We start from the raw sequence: 17,532 nt of genomic DNA, 5'->3' as shown, positions 1-17,532 counted from the left end.
GCCAGATTAAAGAGAACTGTTAACGGTTTAGCAAAAATACAAGCACAATCATATAAGAGAAAAGCTGGTATTTTATCAGGGCCAACTTGATTTTGGCTTGATAGTCTTTAAGGCCAGTAAAACATCATTTTCAGTGAAATCAGACAAAATTATGGACTGTACATAAGGCTTTAGAGTTATATCAACATTATTTTGCGGCGATTCACCAGTAGTGTAAGAACTCTGGAAGTAATCGGCAAATGCATTGGCAATACCCTGAGGGCTACTTAACAGCTCTCTTCTCTGATCAAACATAGATTGTGGTAACGAGCTATTTTCTTTTGAGTTCTGAATTAACTTCCAAAAATTATGAGGTTTTAATCAACTCATCTTCAAGCCCTCTACAATATTGCTTATAAGACAGATCAATATCTCTTTTAATCTTAGAACGTAATTCTTTAAATCTGGCTAAATCTTGAAGATGACCAAAACGTTTAAATTTTTTCACTTGTTATGTTTTTCTTTTAGGGATTTCATTATCTCTGCGGTAAACCATGGCGGATAGGTTCGTGTTCGTTTTACAGTTTTTGGAACAAGCTCATTAAGACAGGAATAAATTTTTTGATAAAAGAGCTCCAGGGCATTATTGACATCCCCAGCGACTCCCAAATCCCTCCAATCAATTCCGAGGAAGCTATCATATAAAACTCTAAGATCAGCTCTCTTAAAATTATAGAAAATATTTTCTACTTTACAAGTATTACATTTCTTGCTCTTGACGTCATTAATTCTTATGAGTAAAGATGGATGAACTGCTTCCTCCTCCACCAAAGAATCAGAGCAACCCTCCACTGTGCAAAGCTCAGAATCAGACGAGATGACAAGATCCAATATCCTACCTTGAGAATTCCTAATAGAATTAATTTGATGCCAGTCGAAAAATTCCAAGAGGTGAATAAACTGACTTAGTCTACTGGATGAGGCAGAATTAACTGAATAAGAAGTAAACTCGGGGATATTAAAGTCACCCAAAACAAGTACTCTTTGATTATATAAATAGGTTAAAGTAGATAAATATTCAAAAATATCTTCATATACCTGGGAGTTGAGTCCGGGCGGTATATATAATAAAACAATAAACAAGACAGAAAACCCAAGAATCAATTTAGTTCCTACAATCTCGACCATATTAATAAGATTTTGAGGTAGCTTTAAATTTAAGTTAATGACCGAAAATGTTTGCTTCATGGCTAAAATAACACCGCCACCCCTCTTCTCTCTCATCTCTGCATAGTTACGATCACAGCGGTATACCGAATATTCATTTGGAAATAGTTCTGACGAAAAAATGCCATCATTCAGCCAAGACTCCGATATCGCAATAACATCGAAGTCCGTCGATACAATCTACTTGACACGTGTAAATTCGGCTTTAGATTAATACTACTTAGATAAAATACTCCCGTAAGAGCCAATAGAACACTGAACGTCGATTGACTGTTGCGCCCTCTGAATTTCGAGGAGTAGTACTAACCGGAAGTGAAAATGGCTTTTTGACGTGATAATAGCGGGTAATTTAAAATTTGATTATGGCGCCGAATTTCAATTTCGCTCTATTATACCGTGCGCTTAAAATTAGTGGGAAATGAGAGGTTCTTTCAGAAATCATATTACCAAAATAGAAAAAGTGACAAATTGAGGACTTTATTAATATGGAGACAAAAAAGTCCCAATTTAACACTTTTTCAGGCAGATTGAAAAACTGTTAAATTGGGAATTGTACATGCTTGTTAAAATATTAAATAACATATAAAAATTCTCCCAAATTCCATAATGTTTAAACGTAATTTAATGAGAAACTTTTTGCAAACAAATTTTGCAAAATAGAGTTTATACAGAGTGTGGCAAAAGGTTATAGTAAATGTACAAAAGCAATAAAAATTTTATATAATCACCAAGGAATTACCCTTACTAAATTCACTAGTAGTGTTCCTTACTAAATATTATATATAAATTAAATAACTTACCAACAAATTAGTAATGAAAGAGGCAATATGAATGGATGAAGGCAATGAGAGAGACCAGAAGGTCAGGTTCTCAAACAACTGTAAAGATAAATTTATTGATCTAACTTGGTAATACTAACAGACATTTTTGTTAATCAGTTTGCGAATATTTCTACTAACAAAACAGAAAAAAAGGCAGGCAATAACTCCGTTTAATATTATTTAAATCTCCACTATAAGTATATTAATAGAACTAATTTCCAATCACAAATATGCGTTAAATGTCACAAAGACAGTTCAATAATCTTTGTAGATGGTTTTCGCGGATATAACAAATAACGTTTTAATTGTAGGCCTCTTAGTAGTTACTATCCCGAGTACCACCACCCATCGCCTTCCACACCGTACAATGGCTTCCTAGACATGACTCCAAGGACGTATGATCCAGCGGCTACAAATCCAACACACCATCCAACATATAGAGCAGCTGTCGTAGATGATAAGCTGTATCCTTGTCATCAACAGGTGAGATCTTATATTTTTTTATATAGTTACTACAGTTTTCCTATATTATTTTGATGTACTGGCTTAATTAAGTCATGGTGCCATTCCCTAGAAAAATAAAATTAACATCTCAGCACCTAAACTATCAGGTACCTCACCAAGTTTTGCTTCGGTAGTCAAGTATCATAATACTAAATCATTTATTTTTTAGGTTGTCGAAACTACGCCAGTGAAATACCCAGCTTACGACGGAACCCGAAGTTATGTGGTACCAAACAATAAATGCATTGACGTAGGATGGCCTTACTCAGTGAGTCCTTCTTCAGGTATAATACAGCCGGTGCAAGTGATGAGTTCTGCTCAAATTGAGTTGGCACCAAGCCCACATAAGGTAGGTGCGATGTCTATATAATTCGAAACAAGAGTATAACAGACATACTTAGATGACCTAATTAGCTTTTCCATGTCTATTATTAGAACCAACTCAGTCCAACCCACATTTCAATTTTATTTGTAAAGATGTTATGTCTTTTAAGGATATCCTAAAAAAACATTCTACATCACCACAGCATGGTCTCATTCAACCTAAAATTGAAGAAATCAAACAGGACACGCCGCTAATGCAGCCTCAAGACAGCCCTAGTAACCACCATATTGGGACACCTCAGCATTTTTCTCCAATATCCACTTCTAACCAGGGAGATATGCCCAGCCGACAAACTGTATTAATGTGGGGGTCAGTGTAATAATTTAATATCCTGTTTTACACCATTAACAACTATTTTTGGTGTAGATCCCATAATTCAACACCAGTAAATAATAGAAGTCCTACAAGTGATGGTGCATCACAAGACTATCAACATCATCATATCAATTCAGTGCCTGTTAGCATGCATCACCAAGTTACGGCAGTTCCAGTCAGCAATGAACACTGCGAATCAATTAAAGGTAAGTCTTTCTCTGTATGTAGGTTTAGATCATCTACTTGAGGGTATATAGTATATGGTAAATGTTCTTGGTCAGTTTGTTCTAAATGCAGCATATAACCAATGATGTAATTTAAATCAGGATTTGCCTGCAATATCTAAGAACACATTGCATTCTATACTCCTCGATTATTTCTTCTGATTTTAAGGACTATATTCTATTTTAAACTACCGTAAATTTGTCGGATGTTGCTTAACCGTGCATATAAAAATAAAATGTCCAAAGCCTATCACATATCAGTAAAAATTATTAATATTTTTAATTTGATTTGTTTAGATCGTCAAATTTCCACATAGAAGTCAACGCTGTAAATTTCGCCCGGAAATATTCTCTCGATAAAAGTATTTGACAACTGCGCTCCTTGTTTACGTTTGAATGGTGTACCTTTTGTCTAATATTTAGTATTAAAAGCAGCCCCATGAAACTTGATTGGCCAAAACAGAATTTCGGACGGCAGCCATCTTAGGATGACTTGACATTGGGAAAATTTGACAGTAATGATGTTAGTGATACTTACAGTTTTGACAAATAATTCCAAAAATGTTTATGACTTTACAGATCATGTCTTTTACACACACACGTTAACATAATCTATACGTTTCAAATTTACATTTTTTACTTAGAATTATTATGCTGATTTTTTTTTATTTTCAAGAGAATTTAACTAGTATCCATTCGATTAGGATGTCCTGTTGCCTCCCTCTGGTATTTCCTATTCCTTTGGATTCTGAGTAGGTTTAAATCTCTGGTTAGCTGTTAGTTTTCTAAACTAATTTCGACCAATTTCTGGAATTCTTTTTACAACAATACCCCTAACACCAGACCTATAACATTGGATTATATGAACAGCGTACAAAAAACCTACCCTTTATATACCCCTGATATCTTAGTGCAAAATTACTGTTGAGATATAAACCCAAGCAACACGTGATTTAATAGTTCAATAAACAAATTTATTTTTGGTTTACACTTGGTGTACATTTTTGGTTGAACTTCAACTATAAATATTGGATAAAATGTCCGCATAATATACGTTAAAAAATTTAATATAATGTTTATGTTATTCATGTTTAACAAGAAAGGTTTATTACATGTTAATAGTACACAATTATTATTTCACTAAAGTTAAACGATTCAATAGGAAATATTGTACACTATTCAAAAACGTTTACAAAATGCGTTTAATTGAATGAGCTTCTAAACAAATATACTTACCATCAATAAAACGTTAAATATTTAGTTATAGAAAACCAGTATGAAACTACCGATAAGCTTTACAGGGTGATTATCGAACAAAAAGTAAGAAAAAATGTTTATATACAGGGTGTCCCATTAGTGCGATAACGGACGATAGCTCCTTATACAGTGATACAAAAAAAAAATTTTATACAAAGTTACTTTACTGTTTAAGGTGCATAACATAAAAATATTTTTGGATATACAGGATGATTCATAAATGTGATATGATACACAACTTTTTTAATTTAAATGGAACATCCTATATTTTATTGCATTTTTGGATTGCTTTAAAAATTCTGCATACCTTTTATAAAGCATCGTCTATACCAAAACTTACCCGTTTGTGAGATATTTAATATTTTATCAAAAAAATCGACGTTTGCACGTCTCCACAAAAACAAAAATAATTCACTCATTTGGGATCCTACAAGCCAAATCTTTTGTAGGTTGTTAGTGCATACTTACACTTATTTTATGGTCCTATGAGAATTTAATAATATTCTACAGGGTGTTCGCAATACTCTATCCAAAACCAAAAAATGTAAACAATCATATCTTATTTTTTTCAAATGGAATGACCCAAATTTTTTTATCTTAAAAAGTTCACAATGTGATAAGCTTTCTTTTTTGTTAAGCATGTCCTATACCTATCTATAATAGTTATCGAGTTTTTCACACTTTTTCCCAATTTCGCCCTTAAAATCCACAATAGTCGCGTTTTAATTTAAAAGAAGTTTGCTTAGTTGGCCATGGAAATAACAATTGCACAAAAATCAAGCAATTACTTTTTGATTGACAGAGGATTTAGTGTTGTCAGTTTACCACTAAAGCGAAACATTTTTGCATTAAAAATGAATTTTTCGAAAGAGGATATGGTGAAAATGATTTACTGTTTCAACTGTTTGGGTGCAATTGAGGTAACTTTACTGTTTATTGGCAAGCACAGTTAGATAATTCAAAAATCCACTGTTAACAGAATCACATATTTTTATGTACGTACCTACAGATTATGCAAGAATTATCTGATAAAAATTTTGCTAAACGTTTAAACAGGTTTGAAAAAAACAATTAATTAAACCTTAAACTTTAAAAATAGTAAACGGAACGGATTGAAAAGCATTTTTAAATTTGGCATTTTATTAAATTACAACAAATTTAATGATACCAAAATGTACAGAAAAGAAATTGTGTTTAAAATTTACCAAATAATAAAATCTGAAAACTAATCGAAAAATCAACAAAAAAATATTCCTTAAATAAAAAAAATTAAAACTGTGAACAAGAACAACAATAAATGACTAAACCAAAAAGGTATGTACATTAAACTATAAATAATGTTCTACATGTCCACCCTGGTGTTGATCACACAAACGAATTCGTTTAACAAAAGAACTGCTTACTTTCTGTAACATTTCTCTAGTTACTTCTTGAAAAACATTCCGAATTCTTTGCTTCATGTCGTTTTTGGTGGTAACAGGCCTTTGATAAACCCGATTTTTCACAAACCCCCGCAAGAAAAAATCGAGTTTTGTGAGGTCAGGAGATCTGGCCGGCCAAGCAACTGGTCCTCTCCTGAAAATCCATTTATTTCGAAAATGGTCATTTAGATGGGCCCTCACAACACGGCTAAAATGAGGAGGCGCTCCATCTAATTGTAGCCACATTCGTCTTACTGTTTGTAACGGTAAATCATCCAGCTCTTCTTCGAATTCATTTTGCAAAAAATGTAGAAAGTTCTGACCGTTCACTGCCCCATCAAAGAAATATGGTCCAAGAAGCTTTGTCCCAATGATACCAGCCCATACATTAAGTGACCATCTATGTTGATGATCCAGTGGTATCACATGCCTTGGATTTACATCGTTGTAATAATGGAAGTTGTGTCGGTTTACAAATTCATTTTTATGGAATGTCGCTTCATCAGTGAACAACACAAAGTCCTGTTGCAGTTGGATTTGATGCAAAGCCCAGCGGCAAAAGTTTCGACGATTAGCAAAATCTTGATCGCTTAATTCTTGTACAAGCTGTACGTGATATAGATTAAATTTATGTTTCCGGGTAGGATTCCAAATAAGTGAATAATTTTTGTTTTTGTGGAGACGTGCAAACGTCGATTTTTTGATAAAATATTAAATATCTCACAAACGGGTAAGTTTTGGTATAGACGATGCTTAATAAAAGGTATGCCGAATTTTTAAAGCAGTCCAAAAATGCAATAAAATATAGGGTGTTCCATTTAAATCAAAAAAGTTGTGTATCATATCACATTTATGAATCACCCTGTATATCCAAAAATATTTCTATGTTATGCACCTTAGACAGTAAAGTAACTTTGTATAAATTTTTTTTTGTATCACTGTAAAAGGAGCTATCGTCCGTTATCGCACTAATGGGACACCCTGTATATGAATGTATGTTCTAAACGTCTTATTTTTGTCTTACTTCGAAAAAAAATAATTTTTACCAATGGCGTCTATAAGGAGTTGATCGTAAATATTATTCAATAAAAAAAAAGTACACCACTGCATCTTTTTAAAATAAATTTTATTTTTTAAAACTTTATTTAGTTTTGAACAAATTAGTATTTTTGAGCTTTTTTTATTTGTATATATTATTTGATATAATTATTATGTTTCATACACGTTAAGGGTTCTCCTATTTTTTTCTAGATTTCCCTGTGTATGATATTCCATTATCACACTATAAGATATATACGTGTATGAAAAGTATACCGTATGCTACACAGTGACATATGTGTGACATCGGGGTCAATTTATAACATATTTGACAAGACCAGATATTACACACAAGACTAGATATGTAAATCCCATGTAATTTTCGAAAGTTCCTTCTTTGGTAAACAGAATCGTATATGATATGCGTATATTCTACAGTTTAATAAATATACCTTGACCATATACAGTTGATAAATATACCAAAACCAAAAATGTACTAAAAAATCGTTGAATAAATATATATTTAATAATAATAATATATGATGTGATGCTTGGGAACTCGGTGTTCTACAGTATGTAAATTATCAGACTCTTTAAGATCAAAGACCAACTGAAAACTCCAGGTGTATATTCTATTCTGTGTAGCTATGATAAGAAGTATATAGAAGAGCCCTTACATAGTATTCAAATATATGTTGAATACTAAGAACCATACTTCCTTATTTTCTCCTATCGGGAACGCATCTCACTCTATGTCGATGATATATATGTGAACTTGGCACATTTGTGAGTGAATGTGTGTGAGTTAAAGTTGTTGGCAATTTTCATTGTTATTGCTACCGTCTCCATCTTTGCGTCATACAGGGTGTCCCAGCGAAAACGAAACAGAGATATTTTTGGTATGAAAAAAATTTTTTTTTACAAAAATCTCGAACACGTCGATTTTATTTTCGAGGGGGACAACTTTTCCTTACCAAGGCACCCTCATACCAGTAACCCTCTTCGAGGGGGTGGGATCACCCATAAAATCTTAAATAGAAAGAGAGGTCGTGTAATACCTTATTTTAAAGGTCTTTTAATTCTGAATATAACTGCCAAATTTGAAGTGGCTAAAATTTTTTATCCGGATATGACAGCTTGTCAAAATTGTAGAAACAGCGAAATTGAAAAAGCTATTTTGAACTCTGTTTTGGATAATATTTTTAAAAGAATCAGGAAGTCCTAATTTCAAAGGGGTCACTTATTAATTAAAAGGCCACCCTAATACCTGGAACCCTTTACGAGGGGTTGAAAGCACCCCTTAAATCTTAAATAGAAAAAGGGGTCGTGTCATTTCTTATTTTGAAGGCCTTTTTACTCTGAATTTAAATGGTGACTTCTGAGTAACTGATGGATATCTTGTGCATATAAAAATAGCAAGAAATACAATCTTTACTGCCAGTAAAAGTAGAGAGATAAGAAATACCTACCCTTTTCCTTTTGTGTCTTTTAAATAAAACAAGTTTATTTAAATTACGCCAATTTATTAAATGTTCAAATTGTGCCCCGCCTACTTCCATGCAGGAATACAGGTTTTGCTCAAAACGATGCCTGACGTTTTATAGAACTTCAGGTGTTATCATCTGACACTCATTTATAATTCTCTGGCGTAAGTCTTCTAGGCTGTCTGGTTGGGTAGCGTAAACTTTTGTTTTTAAATGCCCCCATAAAAAAAAATCTAATGGGGTTAAATCGGGTGACCTAGCTGGCCATTCCATAAAAGGTCCTCTCCTTCCAATCCAACGATCAGGAAATATCTCATCAAGATATTGCCTCACACCAGCAGCATAATGTGGAGGCGCTCCGTCTTGTTGGAAAACGACTTGATCATCATCAGAATGATTTCCGCCTTCCATTATTTCTACTATTCTTGGATATACGGCATTTTCCATGAGATCTCGGTACATTTCTCCATTCAAATTTCCGGGCAGAAAAAACGGACCAACAATGGAGCCGCCCAAGATTCCCGCCCAAACATTTAATTTCTCAGGGAACTGGGTATGAACTTCACGAAACTGGCCCGGATTTGCATTTGACCAGTAGCGGCAGTTATGACGACTTACGTTGCCATTAAGAAAAAAAGTACATTCATCTGAAAAGCAAATGTTGTAAATAAGACGCGGATTAACAGTTATCATATCACTAAGTACTCGTCGCCAATTTTCTGACACTTATTCTTGGCTCGGCATGAAGTTGACCTAGGACAGTTATTTGCATTGATTCATTGACAACAACAGCATTTTGAACCTCACGCTTTTTATTTAAGACACTGAAATAAATGCTGCTTTATGAAAAAAGTACCAATGATATTTAGCAAGCTAAATAAATTCTTCAGATACTTGTGTTTGCATTTTATTTAGTATTTTGTTTTTATTTATGATATGCTGATAAGGTGTAATAACAATAATAATGAACAATACTAATAAATTTTTAATCATGTTTTAATGATCCAATAAAAAAAATTGTAAGAAAGGGTTTCAGACATAAAGGTTTATTTAAAGCATTTTTTCCAGAATTTTATTTGGCTTTCATATCTAGAAGAAATCCATCAGTCACTCAGAAGTCACCATTTAAATTTAAAGTGAAAACGCTTTCAACATAAGGTATAACACGATCCCTCTTTCTGTTTAAGATTTAAGGGGTGCTTTCAACCCCTCGTAAAGGATTCCAGGTATTAGGTGGCCTCTTAATTAATAAGTGACCCCTTCGAAAATAGGATTTTCTTGTTCTTTTAAAAATATTATCCAAAAAAGAGTCCATAATACCTTTTTCATTTTCGCTGTTTCCGCAATTTTGACAAGCTGTTTTATCCAGAGAAATAATTTTAGCCACTTCAAATTTGGCAGTTATATTCAGAATTAAAAGACCTTTAAAATAAGGTATCATACGACCCCTCTTTCCATTTAGGATTTTAGGGGTGATTCCACCCCCTCGAAGGGGGTTGCTGGTATGAGGATGCCTTGGTAAGGAAAAGTTGTCCCCCTCAAAAATAAAATCGACGTGTCCGAGATTTTTGAAAAAAAATTTTTTTTCATACCGAAAATAGCTTTGTTTCGTTTTCGCTGGGACACCCTGTATATTGCTCTAGAACTGATTTGTCAAAGTCTCGCAGTGGCTCTTCATTATAAATTACATCCGGATATTCAATTTCACTTTTGAAAGTGAGAATAGTGTCATATATGTTTAAAGTCATTTCATATTCAGATTTCATAGTCGTTTGATGTTCTGTTTCTTTGCCTCTTATCCTAATTCATTTACTTTTTCGGTATTCTTTTGCGTCATCTCAGATAGCTTCCATTTCGAAGCTCTTTAAAGAGTTCTTTTTAATTATTTCTTCAAACCAGAATGCACACCATACAGTGACGAGTTGTGGATGCATTGCTTTTTATTAACGAAACCATTGAGTTAAAAATGGGCCTCATGATTAAAAATGATTTTGTTTGCAAAATCAGCAGGTTGCTCAAAGATCCAATTGGTAAATTCTCTTCGCTGTTCATGATCTATTGGCAGCAGTTGTTGAATTAGTTGGATTTTGTAAACATGCAGCTGTAAATCTTTAGTGAGGATTCGCTGAATAGCGTGTCAAAATGTCCAATTCTTCTGCCTAATAATGAATTGACGTCTCTGGCCTTTCTATAATATTATGTTAGCGAACTACCGTGATGTTTTGTTCGGAACGACTTCAACGAGCTCGTATCGTGTATTTCACATCACTAACCGAACCAGTACTTTCGAATTTATTGATTATTGTTCTTCTCACAGTAAATGAATTATGTACCGAACATTAGACGCACTTTACGAATAGTGGCAATTAAACTTTTACCATTTTAATAATAATTTTTGAACATCAGAACGCGCTGTTCTATCATGGTATGCTCTATATTTACTAACTCCTATCTGTCACGTCATAATCATTTGACGTTATGACTGTCAAACATGGCGCAATTCAAATATTGCATTCTTATTGAAACTCCCTTTATATTAAATGTTATATACCGGATGGCACAGCAACCACGTAACATGGTCTCATTTTTTTTTTTAAATTTTGAAAATGTGTATAAGCCCTGATTCTGTGTAACTTACATAAAATAATATGTTCTTTAACTTTTGGTTTAACCGGAAGTAATCACAACTTTCTTATTTTTTATGAAATCCAATATATTTTATGTTACGTCATTCGCATATTAACATTTTCTTTTCAGCGGCATATCACAAGTTGGCATTTAATGGATAAGTGACAGTTAAAACTGATTAATGTAAAAAAATTAATGTAAATCATCTAGATGGCTACGGACAACGCGTTAGTAAGTTTTTGTGCGGATATTTAGAAATTGTGGATATGTTGTTCTCAATAAGCATTAACTGTTTTTACTTGAATGTTATTTTTTTGCAATTAACCTCTTTTATTTCTTAAGATATTTTAAAAACTAGGATAGAAACTGAAACATTTTATTTAATAAAATGTTTCAATATGATTCAAAATGTTTACTGTCAACATCAAGATACCACTCTACATTTACAAGTCTACTATCAAAATGTTCGTGGCCTCAGAACTAAGGTTAGTGAACTCTATACTAACTTTTTAGCTGAAGAATATGATATAGTCACTTTAACCGCAACCTGGCTCACAGATGGTTTCCATGATGCAGAGCTGTTAGACAACAGATATAGTATAATGAGAAGCGACAGGAAAGATGGTCGAAGGGAAGGTGGGATTCTTGTAGAAGCTAAGAAGAACTTGGACATGAAGCTCGTCCCCATTAATATCCATGAGGATTCTAGTCTTGAGTGCTTACTGGTAAAAATTACAATTAAAAAGAAATATTTTTATTTATGTGCAGTATTCCACTAAATGCAAATGTTGATATATATGTGCAATTTTTTAACCTCTTTGAATGTATCTTAGATAAGGATGTAAATATAATTATCTTAGGAGATTTTAACCATTCTATGTAACAGAAGGCTGTGAGAAAAGTAAGTTGATAAATAACTTTTTAAATTTTTATAATTTAGACCAGCATAATAATGTCTTTAACAAAATGAAAAGAAAACTGGATCTTGTACTATCTAATATGCAAATAACTAATTTAGAACACTGTGGTAATCCAATTCTTGATGAAGATCAGTACCATCCTGCTTTAAGTATGGTTTTACCGATATCTTTGAATCACATAAAAAATCATCATTACATTAACTATGAATATATTTATGACTATTCAATGGGCGACTTTTATAGGTTGTATACATTATTGAGGGAAGTTAATTGGGCAGAACTTGAAAGGGCTGACAATGTTGACATGTGCACTCATGTGTTCTATCAAAAGGTTTATGAATGCTTAGACCTGGCAATACCCAGAAAGAAAGTTAAAATAGGCACTCGAAAACTCAAAAGTTTTCCAAAATACTTCTCTCAAGAACTAAAGAAAAATATTAATAATAATAATAATAATAAGCCTTTATTTCCAACAGGCTTCTTGCCCAATAACAGGAAACAGTTGCAAAACAATGAAAAATATAGTTAAAAAAAAACACACACAAACAAACCTAAAAGAATGAAAAGAAAAGAAAAAGAGTAAAGTAAAGTCACATTCTCAAATGTTATCCAAAAAATTAGAACAAATAACTATTAATATGATATAAAAACCCAATTATAAAAGTTTAACAAGATAATCACATATTCAACAAAATTAAATTAAATTAACTGCAATATACCTACTAACTATAACTTAAACACATGGGCCCTAATCCCAAGAGTAATGATCCACCAAGATATCGATAATCACATGAACCGGAGAGAAATTTATATCGCACTTGTGACAGATCCGATTAAATATAGCGCATATTGTATATAGTGGCGATTTCAACAGGATGTTAGTATGAGGCCTTGGCAGAAAGAATGTTAGGGGATGTCTAGCATTAAGCCTAGGCACCATGAAACGTACACCAGAAAGAAGTACAGGACTATCAATGAATCCATTCAGTAACCCATGCAGGAATTTTACAGAGAAGATCATTCTTCTGAGATGTAATGGATGTAGATTGAAGCGTTCCAATAGTTGCCGATGATCAAACCCTCTTACCGGATATATGCCATCCTGCCTGAAGGCCAAAAACTTAGCAAATCTACGCTGAACAGATTCAAGGAGACCAACATGATTCTGATAGAGCGGGTTCCATATAATGCAGTCAAACTCCAGTTTTGATCTCACAAAGCAACAGAAAAGCAGTTTTAATGTAGACTCCAAAGTAAAACTCTAATTATGAAGCCTTCTCAGGGCTGACTTGACTATGTTATTGAAATGTGGAACGAATGTAAATTCAGAGTCAAAGGTTATACCAAGATCAGTAATTTGCTCTAATCTACTCAAAATAGTATCATTAATAAAGTAATTAAAATTTAAGGGTGTTTTTGATCTAGAGTAACTGACCACACTACACTTAGCCGCATTCAAGCCTAACCTGTTAACAGCGCACCATACCTCCAATGTATTTAGACAGTTCTGAAGAAAAACACAATCCTCCAAACCATATACATTTAAATATAGCTTCAAATCATCGGCAAAAGCCAGCCTATGACAAGTGAGTGACTCAATCAAATCATTTATAAAAAAACTAAACAGGAGCGGACCCAGGTTCGAGCCCTGTGGCACACCCGACGTTACGTTAAAAAGTTTCGATTTAAAGCCCTCATATTCAACATATTGAGATCTACCAATCAAGTAGGAATGAAATAAATTAAGTAATCTTGCTGAAAAACCATACTGAGTTAATTTATGCAGCAAAATATAGTGATCTATCCGATCAAAGGCTTTTTGGAAGTCGGTATTAACATCAAGTGATTCACAGATGTGGCTAGACAGGCAGGATAAGTTAGTAACACAAGATCGCCCGCTAAAAAATCCATGCTGGTCTACAGAGATGAGTTCTTTTGCGTGACTAAATAGCGACCGATTCAGGATAATTTCGAAAATTTTTGAGAAGTTACAGAGTAATGAGATTAGCCTGTAGTTCACGATTTGATCAGAGTTAATTATCAGATTAAGTTAAAGACACATCTGCATAAACAAATTAAAAAAGGCACTGCCAATTTTCAAATTAGGAATGAATATAGCAAAATTAGAAGTACAGTGAAATATCAAACTGCACATGAGCTTCGAACTTATCATGAGAATATCGAGAGAAATGTCAAAACTAACCCAAATAGCTTTTGGGATTTTGTCAGGTCTGGGCGTTCAAGACCTGGTGTTCCGGCTGAGGTATGCTATGTGTAGTGTACTATTAGCGGTGCTCAGGAAATAGCTGACACATTTGCATTATATTTTAGCTCAGTATTTCAACAGTCTGAAAAACTTAACTTTGATAAATCTAGTGGCAACTTTTCATTCTCCAAGATCTCTGAAATGCAAATTCAACCAGCCATTTAGAGATTAAAATCAAAAAAGGCCACTGGCAATGATAGTATCCCCTCATACATTTATAAAGGTTGTTCTGATATCTTGTGCACTCCATTAAAAACCATTTTTAATTTGTGTCTAAAAACAAACACATTTCCAGAAGTGCTTAAATATGCTTTGGTTACTCTAATCCTCAAATCAGAAGATAATTCTTTGGTTGACAACTACAGACCAATTAGCGTTCTTAATTCTCTCGCAAACATTTTTGAAAACATTTTATACTAAGATATTTTGAGCTCTTTCGTGAATAAATTCTCTCAGCAACAACATGGATTTCTACCAGATGCCTGAACTGTCACCAACCTCAGCACTTTGACTGAGGCAGCTGCCAATGCAGTAGATAGCCAAGAGCAGCTAGATGTTGTCTTGACAGATTGTGCAAAGGCTTTTGATCGGGTTGACCATTGGCTATTGGTGAATAAGTTGGGTAAATTTGGTTTCTCGCTGAAAGCATGTAGGTTTATGGTATCTTATCTTACCGGAAGGCCTCAGCAAGTTAAAGTTGGTAAAAAATTGTCAAAAATATATATAGTAACATCTGGGGTGCCTCAGGGCAGTAACCTTGGGCCTCTCTTATTTATTTCTAATTTTTCTGAACAATTTGCCAAACTGTATAAAGCATGCTAGATGTCTCGTGTTTGCTGATGATTTTAAATAATTTATGCACATAACATCTCTTATTGATTGTCTTGAGCTGCAAATTGATTTGAACTTGGTGGCCCAGTGGTTCAGAGAAAATAAAATGTCATTAGAGATAGATAAATGTCAAATTCTAACCTTCACAAGAAAAATGCAATTTATAAATTTTGATTACAAAATTGATAACTTATCATTAACTAGGAAAAGGAAATTTAGGGATCTTGGAATCTGTTTTCAAACAAATCTCAAATTTAAGCAAGACTATGAAACCATTGTAAACAAAGCATATAAGCTTCTTGGTTTTGTAATAAGAAATGCAAAACATTTTAAAGAACTAAAATCAATAATAATTCTGTACAACTCACTGGTCAGACCGATCTTGGAGTATGCCTCAGTTATCTGGGCACCTAAAGCAATGGTGCATATTAATATGATTGAAAGGGTCCAAAAAAGATTTTTAAGATACCTGTACTTAAGAACACATAATGCATATCCTTATATGATCTCCTATAATAGTATGCTAATTGAATTTAAAATGGTACGATTGAGTGTTAGGCGTAATATAAATGATGTCTTATTTATTTACTACATAACTAACAACTTAAAATATAAGAACTGTTCTTTAATTAATCATCTATTATTTGCTGTTCCTAAAATCAATTTGAGAATAAGAAATAACAATCTTTTCCAGTGTTCACCCTCAAGTTGTTCGCCATTTAATAGAATGATGCAAGAATATAATAATTATATACAAAAATATGATAAAGATTAAGACTGATTTTGTATCCTTATCTGATTAATCATTTACTTGTTAATCTGTTCTTTTTGTTTTTGATTTTTAATTGTAAGTAGGTGTATTTTATTAAATGTTATTAGTTTTAGTGTAGGTTTAGTTTCATCATTATTATTGGTTTTCCTTTTTCTTTCTGCAAGCCAGTAAGCACTCCCACATATAATTACATTTTAAAAATGTTTGTAAGAGTATAAATAAATAAACATTTTAACTTCGGATCGGTAAAAAAAAATAGTGCGCTGTTTAGATCTGGTGTACCTTATCTGACAGATACGAATATACTTATCTATGTAAAAAACATAATCAAACTGAAAATTTTCTATTTCTTATTGTAAACTGCTGTAAGATTATATTTAATAAATTCTCTAACATAAACTATTTAACATAAATACAATCGATTCGTATTATCTACAATAATTCGTATTGTAGCTTTCATCACATTTTCTAACTGTTGTTCTAAAATTTGACCTACTGCAGCTCTTACACGTCTTTCTAAGTCGTCTCTATCAGTTGAAGTCGTTTGAAAGACTTAATCTTTAAGATGATGATTAACCAGTTTTCTCCAAATCGTTCCCACAAATAATTGCAGAGCATCCTGGGGCTATGTGGCGATGCTCCATTTTGCTAGAATATTATGGGATCAAAATTTAAAGGAAATTAATCGAGAAAATTCTGTATTTCTTTTTTTTTTTTCGAGAAAATTTAAATATCTTTCTCCATTCAATACATCCTCAAGTATAATAGGGCCAATTATTTTTCTTCCAGGTACACCTAACCACACATTGAACGAAAATCGTTCTTGAAATCCACTTTCTCTCATAATTCTGGGATTTTCTTACGACGGATAAATATTTTAGCACTAAAAAATGCTATTTCTTATGAATCTAATAGTTTTTCAGTTGTTTTATTTAAAGCCTACGAAGTTCAAATTTTGCCGCCATGTCGGGAAGGCTGTAAACCATACAGAACTCCATATAATTTATTAGGCAACCCACCATACGAGAATCCTTAAGCTCAGTTCATACGCTTGCAAAATTAGAGACGCGAATTGCGGATAATGCTTTTATTGGCTAATTTTGACAGTACTTAAAAAATTATAATTAAAAGCATTATTCTCAATTTGCGTTTCGCTATTCCCAAACATATCAACTAGTCTTTAAAAATAAAATAAGAATAATTGCCCTATTTTTTTAGACGGTAATTTCAAATTATTTCATGTTTTTAAAATGTTCTACCTAGGTAAAAGAAATATATGAAGAAATTAAAAATATTATTTGCAAAGAAAAAACATTCAAGTAAAAAGAGTTAATGGTTATTGACAACAACAAAAAAATGGTAATTCAATATAACAATAATAACACGCTAAGCTAAAACAATTGCTAACTCGATGTCTGTAGCCATCTAGATGATTTATATTAAAATCATTTTTAACTGTC

The 17,532-nt window shown here is 32.9% G+C and overlaps 1 protein-coding gene across 1 annotated transcript in view; it reads left to right on the top strand.

Annotated features, from left to right (window-relative positions):
* LOC126741745 (aryl hydrocarbon receptor protein 1) overlaps window positions 1-17,532 on the top strand; it is a 417,955-nt gene that overhangs the window by 394,453 nt on the left and 5,970 nt on the right. Inside the window, exons 13-16 of the mRNA XM_050448292.1 lie at window positions 2,339-2,510; window positions 2,701-2,880; window positions 3,026-3,225; window positions 3,283-3,437. Coding sequence (XP_050304249.1) covers window positions 2,339-2,510; window positions 2,701-2,880; window positions 3,026-3,225; window positions 3,283-3,437 — 707 coding nt within the window. The remainder of the gene's footprint in view (window positions 1-2,338; window positions 2,511-2,700; window positions 2,881-3,025; window positions 3,226-3,282; window positions 3,438-17,532) is intronic.

Source organism: Anthonomus grandis, chromosome 10 (genome assembly GCF_022605725.1).
Source record: "Anthonomus grandis grandis chromosome 10, icAntGran1.3, whole genome shotgun sequence".
Taxonomy (NCBI): Eukaryota; Metazoa; Arthropoda; class Insecta; order Coleoptera; family Curculionidae; genus Anthonomus; species Anthonomus grandis.
The sequence above is the reverse complement of the archived record's forward strand: the minus strand, read 5'-3'. Positions and strand labels throughout refer to the sequence as shown.